At 45.6% G+C, this 17,089-nt stretch overlaps 1 protein-coding gene across 1 annotated transcript; it reads left to right on the top strand.

The window, feature by feature from the left end:
• The first annotated feature begins 323 nt into the window (after positions 1–323).
• On the top strand, positions 324–16,197 carry LOC131317486 (uncharacterized). Its single transcript, XM_058347034.1, has 2 exons — positions 324–611; positions 15,212–16,197. Exons 1-2 carry the CDS (start codon positions 324–326, stop codon positions 15,623–15,625), a joined length of 702 nt encoding a protein of 233 aa, XP_058203017.1. The 3' UTR covers positions 15,626–16,197.
• The last annotated feature ends 892 nt before the right edge of the window (positions 16,198–17,089 follow it).

Raw genomic sequence — 17,089 nt, 5'->3', positions numbered from 1 at the left:
TGGTAATGAGGAAGTTGACGGCACTAATGCAACATTAGGCAAAGCCAAAGCAAGCAAAGCTAGACCAAGCAGGGCCAAACTGAAAGTTCCACTTGTTGTTAGCACCCATGAAGTTGATGGCGCCAATGCAACATTAGGCAAAGTCAAAGCAAGCAAAGCTAGACCAAGCAGGGCCAAACCGAAAGTTCCACTTGTTGTTAGCACCCATGAAGTTGATGGCGCCAATGCAACATCAAGCAAAGCCAAAGCAAGCAAGCAAGGATAGACCAAGTAAGGCCAAACCAAACCAAAGAAAGGATCTACCCAAAGATGCATCCAAAGAAATGGAGAGATCAACTCTCAAGCCTAAACCTCTCTTGAAGATTTCTGCTCCAAAAATTCCATCTATGATTGTCAAAAATCTAATCACCGAAAATAGAGACAAGAAAAGAAGCCTTATGATTTGTGATGGGGACAACAACTCTAGCCTAGGTGATCATCATTGGAATCGCCCCAAGAAGCAGAAAAACATAGCCCAAGTCACACCCTTGGAGGATATCCACATTGACACGGACGGTTTTTTCCAAGATGTGCCTGAGAGCAGCACACCTTTGGAGGATTTAGAAGCACATGTAAGTGTGGGCAGCGTGCCCGAAAAAATAGGGCGGATCGATGAGCGCGCTTTGTTTTGGCAGACGAGCGCTCAATTCAGAGTCGCCACTTGGGTTTGAAGGTCCGACACTCAAGGAACCAAACTTGAAATGCTTGCTGCGCTGTTTGATTTGAAAAAGGTGAAGGCACCAGTCCGTCATAACCATATCTGGGTTCGGGAGCCAGGTTACTAGAGGGGAAGGGTTTTAAGGCACCCCTCTCGCCCAATCCGGAGATCGGTCTTTACTTAGGCATTTGCGAAAACATTTGCGATTCTGTTTGATTAATCAATTCTTTAGCCAATTAGGGGCGGGGGAACAGTTTAATGGGATTAAAGCTATAACATGTTTGCAGGATGTGATAGAATAGCATAGCTGGCAGTTAGTATTGGATGAGAATAGACTCCTGTGGGAGTTTAAACAAACTGGGAGGCCCTTGTTTTGAAATGACGTGCGCAGGAAGAAACCTGCATGCACTGAACAAGTCATTGCATGTTGTGTACTCCTGCGTGCGCAACTTCAAGACACGTGCACGCCGGTGAGCTCAAACTCACAGCTTTTATTCTCAAACCCTCTGGGCTCTGGAAGGACCAGTGCACACCTAAGACAAACCACGCAATTATAAGCAGCATAATATAGAGTTTAAAGGCTGTAAAGCCCTACAAATTAATAAAGCACCCCATAAACAGTGTGGGGACAAAATAATAGCCTAAGGCTGGGCTACCCGTGCAAGGCCACTCACTGGTCAGAGGCGCTCTGTCGCGCGATGCTCGTGCTCTGGCGCGCGATGGTCTGAGCCTTTTAACCAGTGTGTGGTTTACACATTTCTGGGTTCTGGGACATGTCCAGAATGATCCCAGGGGTACTCCAAAACAACAGAAATACAAATTAACTACAAACAAACTAGTAGTTTCTAACAAAGGAAAGCGGTAAACTAGTTTTTAACATGCTTAACAGTGATCTATATATAAATAAATACACAAAAACAGCAAGAAACCAATCCCCACGCGGTCCATCGCGCGATGAAGTGAGAGTGTCGCGCGCGTATGTGGGACCGTCGCGCACTGGTTCTTGCCTCTACGGTTTTTGAAACCTTGCCAGGTTTAGGACCAGGACTGGTATTGATTACCAGCCTTGGCCCTGCCAGCCCCTCAGGGATCAGAACAGAGAGTAGAACAAAGGTAAGCTATACCTTTGGTTTTTGAGTTTGAATGATGTTTGAGCTTGGAGGTTGAAAATAGGATTTGAAGTGTTTATTTGAGTAGTTGATGCAAAGAACAAGGTAGCTTGTTGCTTGGTAGAGGTGTAAGAATGGCGGTGGGATGGTGTAACCCTTTGAAATTCTTGAACCCTTTAAATGGATGAACAAATGTGGTTTTTATAGGGAGAGACGGAGGTGAAGCTGGTTGGTGCAAGGAGAGAAGCTCAGCCAGTCCACGAGGCTGGCTGAGGTTTGCTTGGTGGTTAAGCTTACCAGCTGATAAAGGTGATGGGGACATATTGGACCATCGCGCGATGGAGTCAGTCTGGCGCGCGATGATCAACGGTCAAGCTTTGACTGTTGACCACCACCTGGCAGTTTGACCATCGCGCGATGGTTTCAGTCCATCGCGCGATGGTGCGTCCCGGCGCGGGATGGTTGCGCCCTGGCGCACGTGTACCACCTACTCATGCGTTGGTCAACAATTAAGCTTTGACCATTGACCAACACTTGTCAAGTTGATCTACGCGTGCGAGCTCTCAACCAACGCGTACCAATAGGGTTTTTGGCTCTTTTGAAGTGGCTTAGGCTAGGTTATTCAAAGGCTTTGCAAACACTCAAAGCTCAAACACGCTATCATTTCTGGGGTGTTCTTGATCCATTTCATCATTGGGGTATCAAAAACCGTAAGTAAACTAATTTGAAAGCCCAGATTGGGGTGTCTACAGTAGCCCCTCTTTGACGGCACTTGAACCACCATCGACTTGGTACAAGTAATGTCAAAGAATTCTTGACACCCCTCAAGGCAATCCAGAGCAAAGCATACTAGCAAAGTAGACTCGTAAACTTAAGGAACTTGATTGGTGGAATGGACGGGCAGTCCACTGCCGGGGATGGAAGTAGAAGTGGACGAGTGAATCGCCGCTTGTTGATCGAATTTGGACAGGACAGACTGTCATTGCAGATTTGGACAGGACAGGCCATCATTGCTAGGGATCAAGCTATCCTCGGCACAAAACATTCTAACAAACACGGGTAGGTCGTGTCAGGCAGGTTGAATTCCATCTGTTGGGAATCAGAGCCAATCTCCTTATCAAAGGCCATCCGAGATAGAGCAATAAGGCTGTAGGAAGATGCACTTGAAGCTAGACTGATGTAGAGGTAGTCGTTTGGGGCAGGCTGAGGCGGACTCTCCTGGGGAAAAATTAGTTGCGGATGGGTGGACCATCGAACGATATTTTGATCGTCATTGAGGCATAAAAAGACGAATTCTGATCGTCATTGATGAAGTGGATGCGGACGATATGACTAATCGTTGTTAATGATATGGCTGACCATCAAGAATGACTGAGTCGGATGATATGGCTGACCGTCGTTGATGATATGGTTGACCATCGTTGAATGATTGAAACGAACGATATGGCTAACCGTCGTTGATGATACGGTTGACCATCGTTGAATGATTGAAACGAACGATATGGCTAACCGTCGTTGATGATATAGCTGACCATCGAGAATGATTGAGTTGGACGATATGGCTGACCGTCGTTGATGATATGGCTGACCATCGAGAATGACTGAGTCGGACGATATGGCTGACCGTCGTTCATGATAAGGATGACCATCGTTGAATGATTGAAACAGACGATATGGCTAACCGTCACCATCGTTGAATGATTGAAACAGACGATATGGCTGACCGTCACCATCGTTGAATGATTGAAACAGACGATATGGCTGACCGTCATTGATGATACGGCTGACCATCGTTGAATGATTGAAACGAACGATATGGCTGACCGTCGTTGATGACACGGCTGACCATCATTGAATGATTGAAACGGACGATATGGCTGACCGTCGTTGATGATACGGCTGACCATCGTGAATGACTGAGTCGGACGATATGGCTGACCATCGTTGATGATACGGCTGACAGTCGTTGAGTGATTGAAACGGACAATATAGCTGACCGTCGTCGATGATACGGCTGACTATCGTGAATGACTGAGTCGAACAATTTGGCTGACCGTCGTTGATGATACGGCTGACCATCGTTGAATGATTGAAACGGACAATATGGCTGACCGTCATTGATGATACGGCTGACCATCGTTGAATGATTGAAACGAACGATATGGCTGACCGTCGTTGATGACACGACTGACCAGCTTCGAATGATTGAAACGGACGATATGGCTGACCGTCGTTGATGATACGGCTAACCATCGTGAATGCCTGAGTTGGACGATATGGCTGATCGTCGTTGATGATACGGCTGACCATCGTTGAATGATTGAAAAAGACGATATGGCTGACCATCGTTGAATGACTAAGGCAAACGACATGGTTGATTGTCATCGCTGAAAGGACTGAGACAGGCGATGTGGCCGATTGTTATTGCTGAATGGACTGAGACAGACGATGTGGCTGATTATTATTGATGATATGGTTGGCCATGCTTCAGGATGATCATGCCGTTGATAATTGGACAGGACCGGTAGATCATACTTCAAGATGAACATGCCATTGTGGATAGGACAGGACCGGCTGATCATACTTCAGGATGAACATGCCATTGTGGATAGGACAGGACCGGCTGTCGTTGATTTGGATGGGTGGATGATCAGTCTAAATGATCGAGCCGTTGCGAATTGGACAGGACTGGCTGTCGTTGATTTGGATGGGCTGATCATTAGTCTAAATAATCGAGCCGTTGAAAATTGGACAGGACCAGCTGTCGTAGATTTGAATGGGTGGATCATCAGTCTAAATGATCGAGCCGTTGCGAATTGGACAGGACCGGCTGTCGTAGACTTGAATGGGCGGATCATCAGTCTAAATGATCGAGCCGTTAAATATTGGACAGCACCGACTGTCGTTGATTTGAATGGGCGGATCATCAGTATAAATGATCGAGCCGTTGAGCATTGGACAGGAACGGCTGTCATTGATTTGGATGGGCGGATCATCAGTCTAATTGATCGAGCCGTTGAGCATTGGATAGGACCGGCTGTTGTTGATTTGGATGGGCGGATCATCAGTCTAAATGATCGAGCCATTGAAGATTGGACATGACCGGCTGTCGTTGATTTGAATGGGCGGATCATCAGTCTAAATGATCGAGCCGTTGAAGATTGGACAGGACCGGCTTCGTTGATTTGAATGGGCGGATCATCAGTCTAAATGATCGAGCCGTTGAAGATTGGACAGGACCGGCTGTCGTAGATTTGAATGGGCGGATCATCAGTCTAAATGATCGAGCCGTTAAACATTGGACAGGATCGGCTGTCGTTGATTTGAATGGGCGGATCATCACTCTCAATGATCGAGCCGTTGAAGATTGGACAGGACCGGCTGTCGTTGATTTGAATGGGCGGATCATCAGTCTAAATGATCGAGCCGTTGAGGATTGGACAGGACCCGCTGTCGTTGATTTGAATGGGCGGATCATCAGTCTAAATGATCGAGCCGTTGACGATTGGACTGGACCGCCTATCGTTGATTTGAATGGGGGGATCATCAGTCTAAATGATCGAGCCGTTGAGCATTGGACAGGACCAGCTATTGTTGATTTGAATGGGCGGATCATCAGTCTAAATGATCGAGCCGTTGCGAATTGGACAAGACCGGCTGTCGTTGATTGGAATGGGCGGATCATCATTCTAAATGATCGAGCCGTTGAAGATTGGAAAGGACCGGCTGTCGTTGATTTGAATGGGCGGATCATCAATCTAAATGATCGAGCCGTTGCGAACTGGACAGGAACGGCTGTCGTTGATTTGAATGGGCAGATCATCAGTCTAAATGATCGAGCCGTTGAAGATTGGACAGGACCGGCCGTCGTTGATTTGAATGGGCGGATCATCAGTCTAAATGATCGGGCCGTTGAAGATTGGACATGACCGGCTGTCGTTGATTTGAATGGGTGGATCATCAGTCTAAATGATCGAGCCGTTGAGCATTGGACAGGATCGGCTGTCGTTGATTTGAATGGGCGGATCATCACTGTCAATGATCGAGCCGTTTAAGATTGGACAGGACCGGCTGTCGTTGATTTGAATGGGCGGATCATCAGTCTAAATGATCGAGCCGTTGAAGATTGGACAGAACCGGCTGTCGTTGATTTGAATGGGCGAATCATTAGTCTAAATGATCGAGCCGTTGAGCATTGGACAGAACCGGCTGTCGTTGATTTGAATGGGCGGATCATCAGTCTAAATCATCGAGCCGTTGAGCATTGGACAGGACCAGCTATTGTTGATTTGAATGGGCGGATCATATGTCTAAATGATTGAGCCGTTGCGAATTGGACAGGACCGGCTGTCGTTGATTTGAATGGGCGGATCATCATTCTAAATGATTGAGCCGTTGAAGATTGGAAAGGACCGGCTGTCGTTGATTTGAAAGGGCGGATCATCAATCTAAATGATCGAGCCGTTGCGAATTGGACAGGACCGGCTGTCGTTGATTTGAATGGGCGGATCATCATTCTAAATGATCGAGCCGTTGAAGATTGGAAAGGACCGGCTGTCGTTGATTTGAATGGGCGGATCATCAATCTAAATGATCGAGCCGTTGCGAACTGGACAGGAACGGCTGTCGTTGATTTGAATGGGCAGATCATCAGTCTAAATGATCGAGCCGTTGAAGATTGGACAGGACCGGCTGTCGTTGATTTGAATGGGCGGATCATCAGTCTAAATGATTGAGCCGTTGAAGATTGGACACGACCGGCTGTCGTTGATTTGAATGGGTGGATCATCAGTCTAAATGATCGAGCCGTTGAGCATTGGACAGGATCGGCTTTCGTTGATTTGAATGGGCGGATCATCACTGTCAATGATCGAGCCGTTGAAGATTGGACAGGACCGGCTGTCGTTGATTTGAATGGGCGGATCATCAGTCTAAATGATCGAGCCGTTGAAGATTGGACAGAACCGGCTGTCGATGATTTGAATGGGCGGATCATCAGTCTAAATGATCGAGCCGTTGAGCATTGGACAGAACCGGCTGTCGTTGATTTGAATGGGCGGATCATCAGTCTAAATGATCGAGCCGTTGAGCATTGGACAGGACCAGCTCTTGTTGATTTGAATGGGCGGATCATCAGTCTAAATGATTGAGCCGTTGCGAATTGGACAGGACCGACTGTCGTTGATTTGAATGGGCGGATCATCATTCTAAATGATTGAGCCGTTGAAGATTGGAAAGGACCGGCTGTCGTTGATTTGAATGGGCGGATCATCAATCTAAATGATCGAGCCGTTGCGAATTGGACAGGAACGGCTGTCGTTGATTTGAATGGGCAGATCATTAGTCTAAATGATCGAGCCGTTGAAGATTGGACCGGACCGGCTGTCGTCGATTTGAATGGGCGGATTATTAGTCTAAATGATCGAGCCGTTGAGGATTGGACAGGACCCGCTGTTGTTGATTTGAATGGGCGGATCATCAGTCTAAATGATCAAGCCGTTGAAGATTGGACAGGACCGACTATCGTTGATTTGAATGGGGGGATCATCAGTCTAAATGATCGAGCCGTTGAAGATTGGACAGGACCGGCTGTCGTTGATTTGAATGGGCGGATCATCAATCTAAATGATCGAGCCATTGAAGATTGGACAGAACCGGCTATCGTTGATTTGAATGGGCGGATCATCAGTCTAAATGATCGAGCCGTTGAGCATTGGACAGGACCAGCTGTCGTTGATTTGAATGGGCGGATCATCAGTCTAAATGATCGAGCCGTTGAAGATTGGACAGGACCGGCTGTTGATGATTTGAATGGGCGGATCATCAGTCTAAATGATCGAGTGGTTGAAGATTGGACAGGACCAGCTGTCATTGATTTGAATGGGCGGATCATCAGTCTAAATGATCGAGCCGTTGCGAATTGGACAGGAACGGCTGTCGTTGATTTGAATGAGCAGATCATCAGTCTAAATGATCGAGGCGTTGAAGATTGGACAAGACCGGCTGTCATTGATTTGAATGGGCAGATCATCAGTCTAAATGATCGAGCCGTTGAAGATTGGACAGGACCGACTGTCGTTGATTTGAATGGGCGGATCATCAGTCTTAATGATCGAGCTGTTGAGCATTGGACAGGACCGGCTGTCGTTGATTGGAATGGGCAGATCATCAGTCTAAATGATCGAGCCGTTAAGCATTGGACAGGACTGGCTGTCGTTGATTTGAATGGGTGGATCATCAGTCTAAATGATCGAGCCGTTGACTATTGGACAGGACCAGCTGTCATTGATTTGAATGGGCGGATCATCAGTCTAAATTATCGAGTCGTTGAGCATTGGACAGGACCAGCTGTCGTTGATTTGTTCCGCAAAAGATTTTATTGCATACTGCTATGAGATCATTATCGCAGGAGATTTTCAATCGCATCCGTCAACAAACAAATCATGGATTGACGGAGATTTCTTTGCATCCGCTGACGAACAATAACAAAACCGCAGGAGATTGCATCGCATCCGTCGGCCAACAAATCGAGAGTTAGGGAGATTTCTATTGCCTCCGCTAAACAAACAGAACAACACCGCAGGAGATTGCATCGCATCCTTCGGCAAACAAATCATGGATTCAGGGAGATTTCTTCGGATCCGCTGACCAACAATAACACAACCGTAGGAGATTGCATCGCATCCGTCAGCAAACAAAGACTTGATGGAAACCATTTGAGCATAAGCTCCCACAAACTGGCCACCTTCCTGTTTTCAACAGTTGATATACACAATATGCAAAGATATATACTAACAAAATGCATAAATTGAAAATGCAGATCCTAGATAAGGGCGGCTCCTAGGAGGACAACGACGCTTAAGGACTATCACTGAGCCCTAGTACTTTACTGCCTTTGCTTCCAATATGCGCACCCAGACAAAGAGACATTGAGTGGGCTGGTGTGCCTAGTTGATTGAGTAGCGGCATTGGGCCTGAGTGCCCATTCTTTGGTGCTTGCGCAGACGTGCCCTAGAGATATGCTTTGCTTGGCCTTGGGCTGACATGCCCTTGCCGTCCACGAGATTCCATTGCTTGCGGATTACAGATACTAGGGTAGTAATGTAAAAATTGCATTTTCCAGTTTATTGACATGTAAACCATGCGCTAATATCTAATTTACATTGACAAGCGAATTGAGTCAACATAGACACACATATGTGTACAGACTCTCCTAGCTCAAACGAAAAGGGAGAAAGAGCCCCAGGATGCGACACAGACTCTTAGACACATGGAAAATAATGAAATTTTGGGCATTAACGTGCCAAAACTCACAATATCCCTTTAGACATGTGAAACTGACACTTGCATAAGATCAAATATCTGTACAATGACCTGTACGAACCAACAAGAACCGAGAAAAGCATCTCGATGCGACAATGTATTAGAAAGTTGGAAAAATGTCACAAAATAGACATAAAGACACAAGATGACTCGTATAGGCCCGGACTGAAACCAACACTCCCGTGTAGTACATTAGGTCTGCACGGTTTAACAAAACTTGGCAAAAGCTCCTTGAACAGGACTTGAAGGCAGTAGCTGACTGCTATGAAGCAGCGCGCGCAGGGTTAAGCCCAATGTGCATAACTATGAACAAGGGCACGTGAACCTCAACCTAGCGTGCGCGAATATAAACCTGCCGCAACTGCTTACACCAGACTCCGCTGAACTTAGAATAAACTGTGAGCCGTTAGACCTCGCTAGCATTTCGTTCTGTTTTTTATGCTTAAAATCTTTTAAGGCTTTTGCTCAGCTTTGAAATTGAAGTAGTAGTTTGAAACAAAATTGAAAGATGAAAGGTTATCCCCCCTTTCTGCATAGATGAAGCTCGTCTTCTTCTCGACCACAGTGATGCACCAAAGCCTCGAATCAAATTGATAGATTGTGTTCGAGTCTCGAAGAGAGACTGCCTACGTATCCCTTTTTTGGAATCAGGTCAAGACATAGTTCAGGCTAAGGTTCACTCGAGTATTTACCTCTCCTTTTATACTTTAACTTTTGCCTAGAACCGCCCATTCAGGTTTTCGGTCTAGCGAGTTTTCAAATATTGCCTATGTACTTTTGCCTAGACCGCATTCATAGGTTTTCGATCTAGCAGGCTGCTCTAACTTTTGCTTAGAACTGCCCACCCTTGGGGTGTTCAGCCCAACGAGCTTCTCTCAGGGAAAAGGCTTTTGAATTGATCCAAGTTGACCAAGGCACTGAATTTATTATTGTCGAGATTGAGGACCTTCGGCCACAACCTCAGATAAAATGGCTTTGATAGCACATGGTCCAGAGTGCTTTAGTTGACATGCCTCGCTCCAGGCCAATTTGAACTTTCTAACTTGTGCTTGGCAGACCGCTGTTCCTGCAAACTTGAACATGGTATGTGGCGCTAAACCTTCTGAGCTTTGCTTTTTGGCTTGGCATCCTGTAGCAGTGGGATTTGATGTTCCTTTATCTCGGGATCCACGCCGGGTGTGTCTTTGTGAGACCATGCCAAGACGTCAATGAACTCTTCGAGCCTGCTTGGCACAATGCTCCTTTAGGGAGAGCGTTGAACCAATTTGAACCATTCGGAGGTCTACCTCATCTTTCAAGTTTATTTAAAAACTACTATTTCAATCAATAGGCTGAGCATGCCTTTCGTCTTCCCTTTCGGCGAGAGGACACATTTCCTTGAGGATGATCCCATCGAAATCTATCCCTTTGTCGTCAGGGTTGACACAGTTTATTCAAAAAGCCAGCGAAGTACTTAGAAGCAAGATAATGCATTCAAAAGAAAGCCCCTCGGGGTTGCCAAGTACAACAAAAGACTCGAATAGAAGCTACGACATGGAGGGCCAAGAGGCACAACCTCCGACTCAGAGCTAGACTTAGACAACTTAACAGACACTGTGTTAGACTCAGACTCAGAAGTGTTAATGCAACTAGATGCGGTTTGAAAATGCAACCCTTATAATTACCCTTGACTTCCTCACAAAGAGGTGGAATCTAGAGGATATCAAGTTCAAACAACAACATTTTGGCTTCCTCAGTTTCTTTGACCAAACCTACTCGATGCTCCCATGAACAATGGACCTCAGCCCGTCAGTCCGCTCCTTTGTAAGCTCCTTATTATTGTCAATCCTGGTGTTGGCAGAGAAAGCCCTAATTGCACAAACAGCAGCTACTAGGCTGTCCTCTGGCTCGGCCGGGATGGGCACAGTTGGCATAGAGGTCGGGTTGATTTGAGTAGAGGTGGGGTTGATTTGAGTGGAGATAGTGGATGTCTGACCAAGTCGTGAGCCAGAGTTGGGCTGAGGAAAGGATTTAGAGATAGTATCGGCTGTTGATGGAGGTGGGGTGGTGATGATGCCACAATCGATGAGATCTTGAATGGCATGTCGAAGCCGGAAACAGGCATTGGTAGAATGGCAAGCCCCTTGATGGTAGGCACAGTAGAGGTTAAATTTGAAATTGGCAGGTGGATTCTTGGGTAATGGAGTTGGATTGAGGGGCTTGATAGAACCAGCATCAAGGAGCTTCTCATAAACTGAGGCCAAAAGTGCAGTGAAGCATGAGAAAGTCCTCGGTGGGTTCTGGCGAGTGAATTGAGAATTTAAAATGGAACCCTTGTTTGCTTTGCAATTGCACCACATCGCCTCACCAACAGGATGCATTCCTTTGCCTTTGGGGTTGAATTCATCACTAAGCATGTCTTCCCCTTCGGCAATGTTTATGAATAAGGACCCAGCATCCTCCTTTGGGTAGGTCCTGGCCTCATGAAATTCAGCCAAGTCTTTGAACATGTCTTTCGAGCACAACTTGAGACCAACCGTAGGAGTGTGGCAGGCTTGAGAGGGTTCTTTGACTTGCCCCATATTTGGTTCCGGGGCTATGGAGGTAAAGAGGCCAATCAGTCCCTGGACCATAGCCATTTGTTTGTCCATCTTGTGACCCAATTCCTCTACAGCTTTCTTGAGCTCAGCCAGCTCCATTTGTGCTGCCATTCTGGATTGATGAACGAGGAAGGCGATATGACCTTGGAAGCAAATATGTAACAACCCTGGTAGACATCCCCAAGCAGGGTTTGGCTTTTCTTTTCAGTTTTCTCTTGTTTGGTGCAATGGTTTCCCAAACTAGACAGTAAAGTAATTGAAAGCTTAGTGACGTTCCTGCAGCAGCAGTTAATTGCAAAAAGAAATGCAATGTACACGTCATCGTCGTCGGTGTCCTCCTAGACTCTACGACTAGAGACGAGTCTGTCTCATGACATTCAAACGCTGCCAAAGTCCTCGGATTTCTTTTCGAGGGTGTATCCTTATTTGAATCGACTAACACTAATAGATGTCAAAATAGTCTAAGCCTTTGACTACTCCATTCTCGAGGTTCCAACTTTTGGAGTCGGAACAACTCGGTGTAGATGACGTGATACCTTAATCGGGGCGGCGTAGGTGACACAGTGCCATAGTCTGAACGATGTACGTGCTGCGCACGATAACCAGGGTGGTATAAGTATCACGGCATTCTCTCTGTTGTTCCTCGTTTTCTGTTTGAAACCTCGATCGGGCATTAGACAAGGACTTAGAAAGTCTTGATTTCCCAAAGTCTTGCTGATCTAAGGACTTTGAAAATTGATAACATGCACCATCAAGATGCATGACTCTTCATCAGGCCAAAGCAGCGTCCTAATAGGCGTAAGACAGACTCGAAAGAGAGACAACCTAGAAGCCGCCCTAAACATGCTCCTACGCAAAACGGTATGTATGTACAGTGCATGCGATAGGGAAAGCAGTAACACGTAGACAGTATATGGGGTTAGATGCAAGTAGATCTTACCCTATAGGTACCTGTCCTAGTTTGGAGAGTTCTAATGCTTTGTATATGCAAAGGCTGGTTTTGGCTTGTAACGGGTTCCTCGGACTAGAGCCAAGATATACCTCCCGCTGCCCGCGTAACCGTAGAGCAACAGTCAAACAGTAGAATGACTCATCATCGTCGAAGGTTGTTGGTCATTCGGGGTCCCCGGGCTCCGGTAAATCGTGCCGAATTGCCAAAACGATCCAACGAGGCTTATCCCACATCGATGCATATGAAATGCTAAAAAATTGATTAATGGAACAGAATCGCAAATTTGCAAATGCCTTTCCAAAGTTGGCTCTCTTTATTAACCAATACTTAGAAGAAACTACACAAGAGAACAATCGAAAAAGCCCCAGTCAGTATGGCCGGACACAAGGTCCTGTTAAATCACCAATCCTTTCTTTAGCAGCGCGAAGCTCACTATTTTGACAGACTTTTGTGGGATTATTCTCAAGCGTATTAAAATTTAAGTATAAACCAATATTGATTTGATCCCCAGCAGAGTCGCCACTGTGGGCAGCGTGCCCGGAAAAATAGGGCGGATCGATGAGCGCGCTTTATTTTGGCAGACGAGCGCTCAATTCAGAGTCGCCACTTGGGTTTGAAGGTCTGACACCCAAGGAACCAAACTTGAAATGCTTGTTGCGCTATTTGATTTGAAAAAGGTGAAGGCACCAGTCCGTCATAACCATATCTGGGTTCGGGAGCTGGGTTACAAGAGGGGAAGGGTTTTAAGGCACCCATCTCGCCCAATCCGGAGATCGGTCTTTACTTAGGCATTTGCGAAAATATTTGCGATTCTGTTTGATTAATCAATTCTTTAGCCAATTAGGGGCGGGGGAACAGTTTAATGGGATTAAAGCTGTAACATGTTTGTAGGATGTGATAGAATAACATGGATGGCAGTTAGTATAGGATGAGAACAGACTCCTGTGGGAGTTTAAACAAACTGGGAGGCGCTTGTTTTGGAATGACGTGCGCAGGAAGAAACCAGCATGCACTGAACAAGTCATTGCATGTTGTTTACTCCTGCGCGCGCAACTCCAAGACACGTGCACGCCGGTGAACTCAAACTCACAGCTCTTATTCTCAAACCCTCTGGGCTCTGGAAGGATCAGTGCACACCCAGGACAAACCACGCAGTTATAAGCAGCATAATATACAGTTTAAAGGCTGTAAAGCCCTACAAATTAATAAAACACCCCATAAACAGTGTGGGGACAAAATAATAGCCTAAGACCGGGCTACCCGTGCAAGGCCGCTCACTGGTCAGAGGCGCTCTGTCGCGCGATGGTGCGCCCTGGCGCGCGATGGTCTGAGCCTTTTAACCAGTGTGTTGTTTACACGTTTCTGGGTTCTGGGACATGTCCAGAATGATCCTAGGGGTACTCCAAAACAGCAGAAACACAAATTAACTACAAACAAACTAGCAATTTATAACAAAGGAAAGCGGTAAATTGGTTTTTAACATGCTTAACAGTGATCTATATATAAATAAATACACAAAAACAGCAAGAAACCAATCCCCACGCAGTCCATCGCGCGATGAAGTGAGAGTGTCGCGCGCGTATATGGGACCGTCGCGCGCTGGTTCTTGCCTCTACGGTTTTTGAAACCTTGCCAGCTTTAAGACCAGGACTGGTATTGATTACCAGCCTTGGCCCTGCCAGCCCCCCTCAGGGATCAGAATAGAGAGTAGGACAAAGGTAAGCTATACCTTTGGTTTTTAAGTTTGAATGATGTTTGAGCTTGGAGGTTGAAAATAGAATTTGAAGTGTTTATTTGAGTAGTTGATGCAAATAACAAGGTAGCTTGTTGCTTGGTTGAGGTGTGAGAATGGCGGTGGGATGGTGTAACCCTTTGAAATTCTTGAACCCTTTAAATGGATGAACAAATGTGGTTTTTATAGGGAGAGAAGGAGGTGAAGCTGGTTGGTGCAATGAGATGAGCTCAGCCAGTCCACGAGGCTGGCTGAGGTTTGCTTGGTGGTTAAGCTTACCAGCTGATAAAGGTGATGGGGACATCTTGGACCATCGCGCGATGAAGTCAGTCTGGCGCGCGATGGTCAACGGTCAAGCTTTGACTGTTGACCACCACCTGGCAGTTTGACCATCGCGCGATGGTTTCAGTCCGTCGCGCGATGGTTGCGCCCTGGCGCGAGATGGTTGCGCCCTGGCGCACGTGTACCACCTACTCATGCATTGGTCAACAATCAAGCTTTGACCATTGACCAACACTTGTCAAGTTGATCTACGTGTGCGAGCTTTCAACCAACGCGTACCAATAGGATTTTTGGCTCTTTTGAAGTGGCTTAGGCTAGGTTAGGTTCAAAGGCTTTGCAAACACTCAAAGCTCAAACACGCTATCATTCCCGGGATGTTCTTGATCCATTTCATCATTGGGGAATCAAAAACCGTAAGTAAACTAATTTGGAAGCCCAGATTGGGGTGTCTACAGTAAGAAAACACATACTTCCTCGAATGCTTTCACATTTTTTTATTTCAGTAAGCTGCTTAAGTTTTTCCCTGTATATGTGCAGTTGGGAGTCAACAACTTGAATCTTGGTGATGAACTATACTCTCAAAGCAGTAGAGGTTCTATAGATGGTCCAGATTGCTTTGGATTGCTTTCTGGTAAGGGAAGATCTATTGAAGAAGCATCACGTCAAATTTCTCATGAGAAGGCTCCTATTGACATGCCCAAAGTACCAATAACAGAACCAAGACAATTTCGAGTGAGACCTTCTGGTCCGGCATTATCCGATGTTAGTGTCTTTCAAGGGATTGACATGATTGCTAAAAGTCGGCGTAAGTATGTCTCAGGGTTGTGGTCCCAACTTTCACATAAGATCGGGAAAACCAGCTTGGATCATGTCGACGATATTGAAGATGAGGCTGAGAAGGTCCTCGAAGAGATGAGAAACATGAAAGTAATGGACATTTCTCCGTTATAGCGCAACCTTAAAAGCTTCTTTGATAATATTCGAGCATACAAAAACCGCTCCACTTCTATCAAATCATGTACAAGTCAGCTGACAGATATTTCTCAAACTCTTTCTCATGCTAAAATCAGAGAAAACGAGGTAATTAAAGAATATGAACTTCATCAACAAGAATTTGAAGCTCTTGAAGTTGACAAGGCTAAGTTGAAAAGAGCATTGGAAGGCATAGACACCAAGCTGAAGGCCAAGGAAGCAGTGGTTGTCGCAAATGAAGGAGAATTATCTGAGGTGCAACTTGAGATCTCTAACCTTGAAGATAAGGTCTCTGCTATCAAGAATGCTGCAATACAGACTGATGAAGATATTGCAAAATCGAAGGAGATGAGAAGGTTGCTTGAAGCAAATCAAAACGAGTTGGTGAACTTCAAGCTGTTTCCTTAGTTTTAGTAATTTTTGTTTTTTGCCAATAGGAAAGATTGATTCCCTTTCTTCATTGTTAATAACATTTGGCCTACTTATTTGTTTGAGGAATATAGCAAACACAATTTGTCATTATTGATTAGAGGAAAGACTGTTTCCCTTTTTTTGTTTAATAACACTTGATTTACTTATTCATTTGATGAATATAGAAATGCAATTTGCTATTATTATTATTTTTTTTTTTTGGGATTACTGAGATCAAAATTCAAGCTGCCTACGTACCCAAAATGGGATCAAGCCAAACGTAGTTCATATTTTATGTTTTTGTTTTTGGTTTGCCGTGCACAGTTTTAGCTCATGCGGGCCAGGAGCAACATGCAGTTTAAGCTCGTGCGTCATGGAGTGACGCTTGTTTTTCAAGGGTAGTAGCGCTTCAAGAATTTGCCGTTTATGGGGCCAACTCTCAAGCCATCTTCAGCAATCAATTTATAGGTGCCACTTGAGTAAACTTCTTGCAACACATATGGTCCATCCCACTTGGAAATGAATTTACCACCAATTTTATGAGTGGTATTAATGGGCCTTCTTACAGCAAGAACCAAGTCTCCTTTCTGAAAAGAACAAAGAAGAACCTTCTTAGTGAATGACTTTGACATGCGGGCTTGATAGCATTCAAGACGTTGTTGTGCTTCAAGCCTCTTTTTGTCAAGTGCCTTTAGTTCTTCAAGGCGCAAGCAAGCATTGTCTTCATGAGTGAGGCCTTCTTGAATGGCAACCCTTAAAGATGGAATTTGATGTTCGAGCGGCAAAACAGCTTCCACGCCGTACACTAGTGAATATGGAGTGGCTTGTGTGGGCGTTCGAAACGTGGTTCGATATGCCCAAAGTGCTTCTTCCATTCTCTCAGGCCAATCTCTTCTTGCTTTGGCAACCACTTTATTCAATAAGCTCCCAAGAGTCTTGTTGAATGCTTCAGCAAGACCATTTACAGGTGGATTGTACATAGTAGAAGCATGTTGTTTGAAGCCAAACTTCTGACAAAGTCTAGTTACGACA

Source organism: Rhododendron vialii, chromosome 2a, assembly GCF_030253575.1.
Source record: "Rhododendron vialii isolate Sample 1 chromosome 2a, ASM3025357v1".
NCBI classification, from domain to species: domain Eukaryota; kingdom Viridiplantae; phylum Streptophyta; class Magnoliopsida; order Ericales; family Ericaceae; genus Rhododendron; species Rhododendron vialii.
The sequence above is the reverse complement of the archived record's forward strand: the minus strand, read 5'-3'. Positions and strand labels throughout refer to the sequence as shown.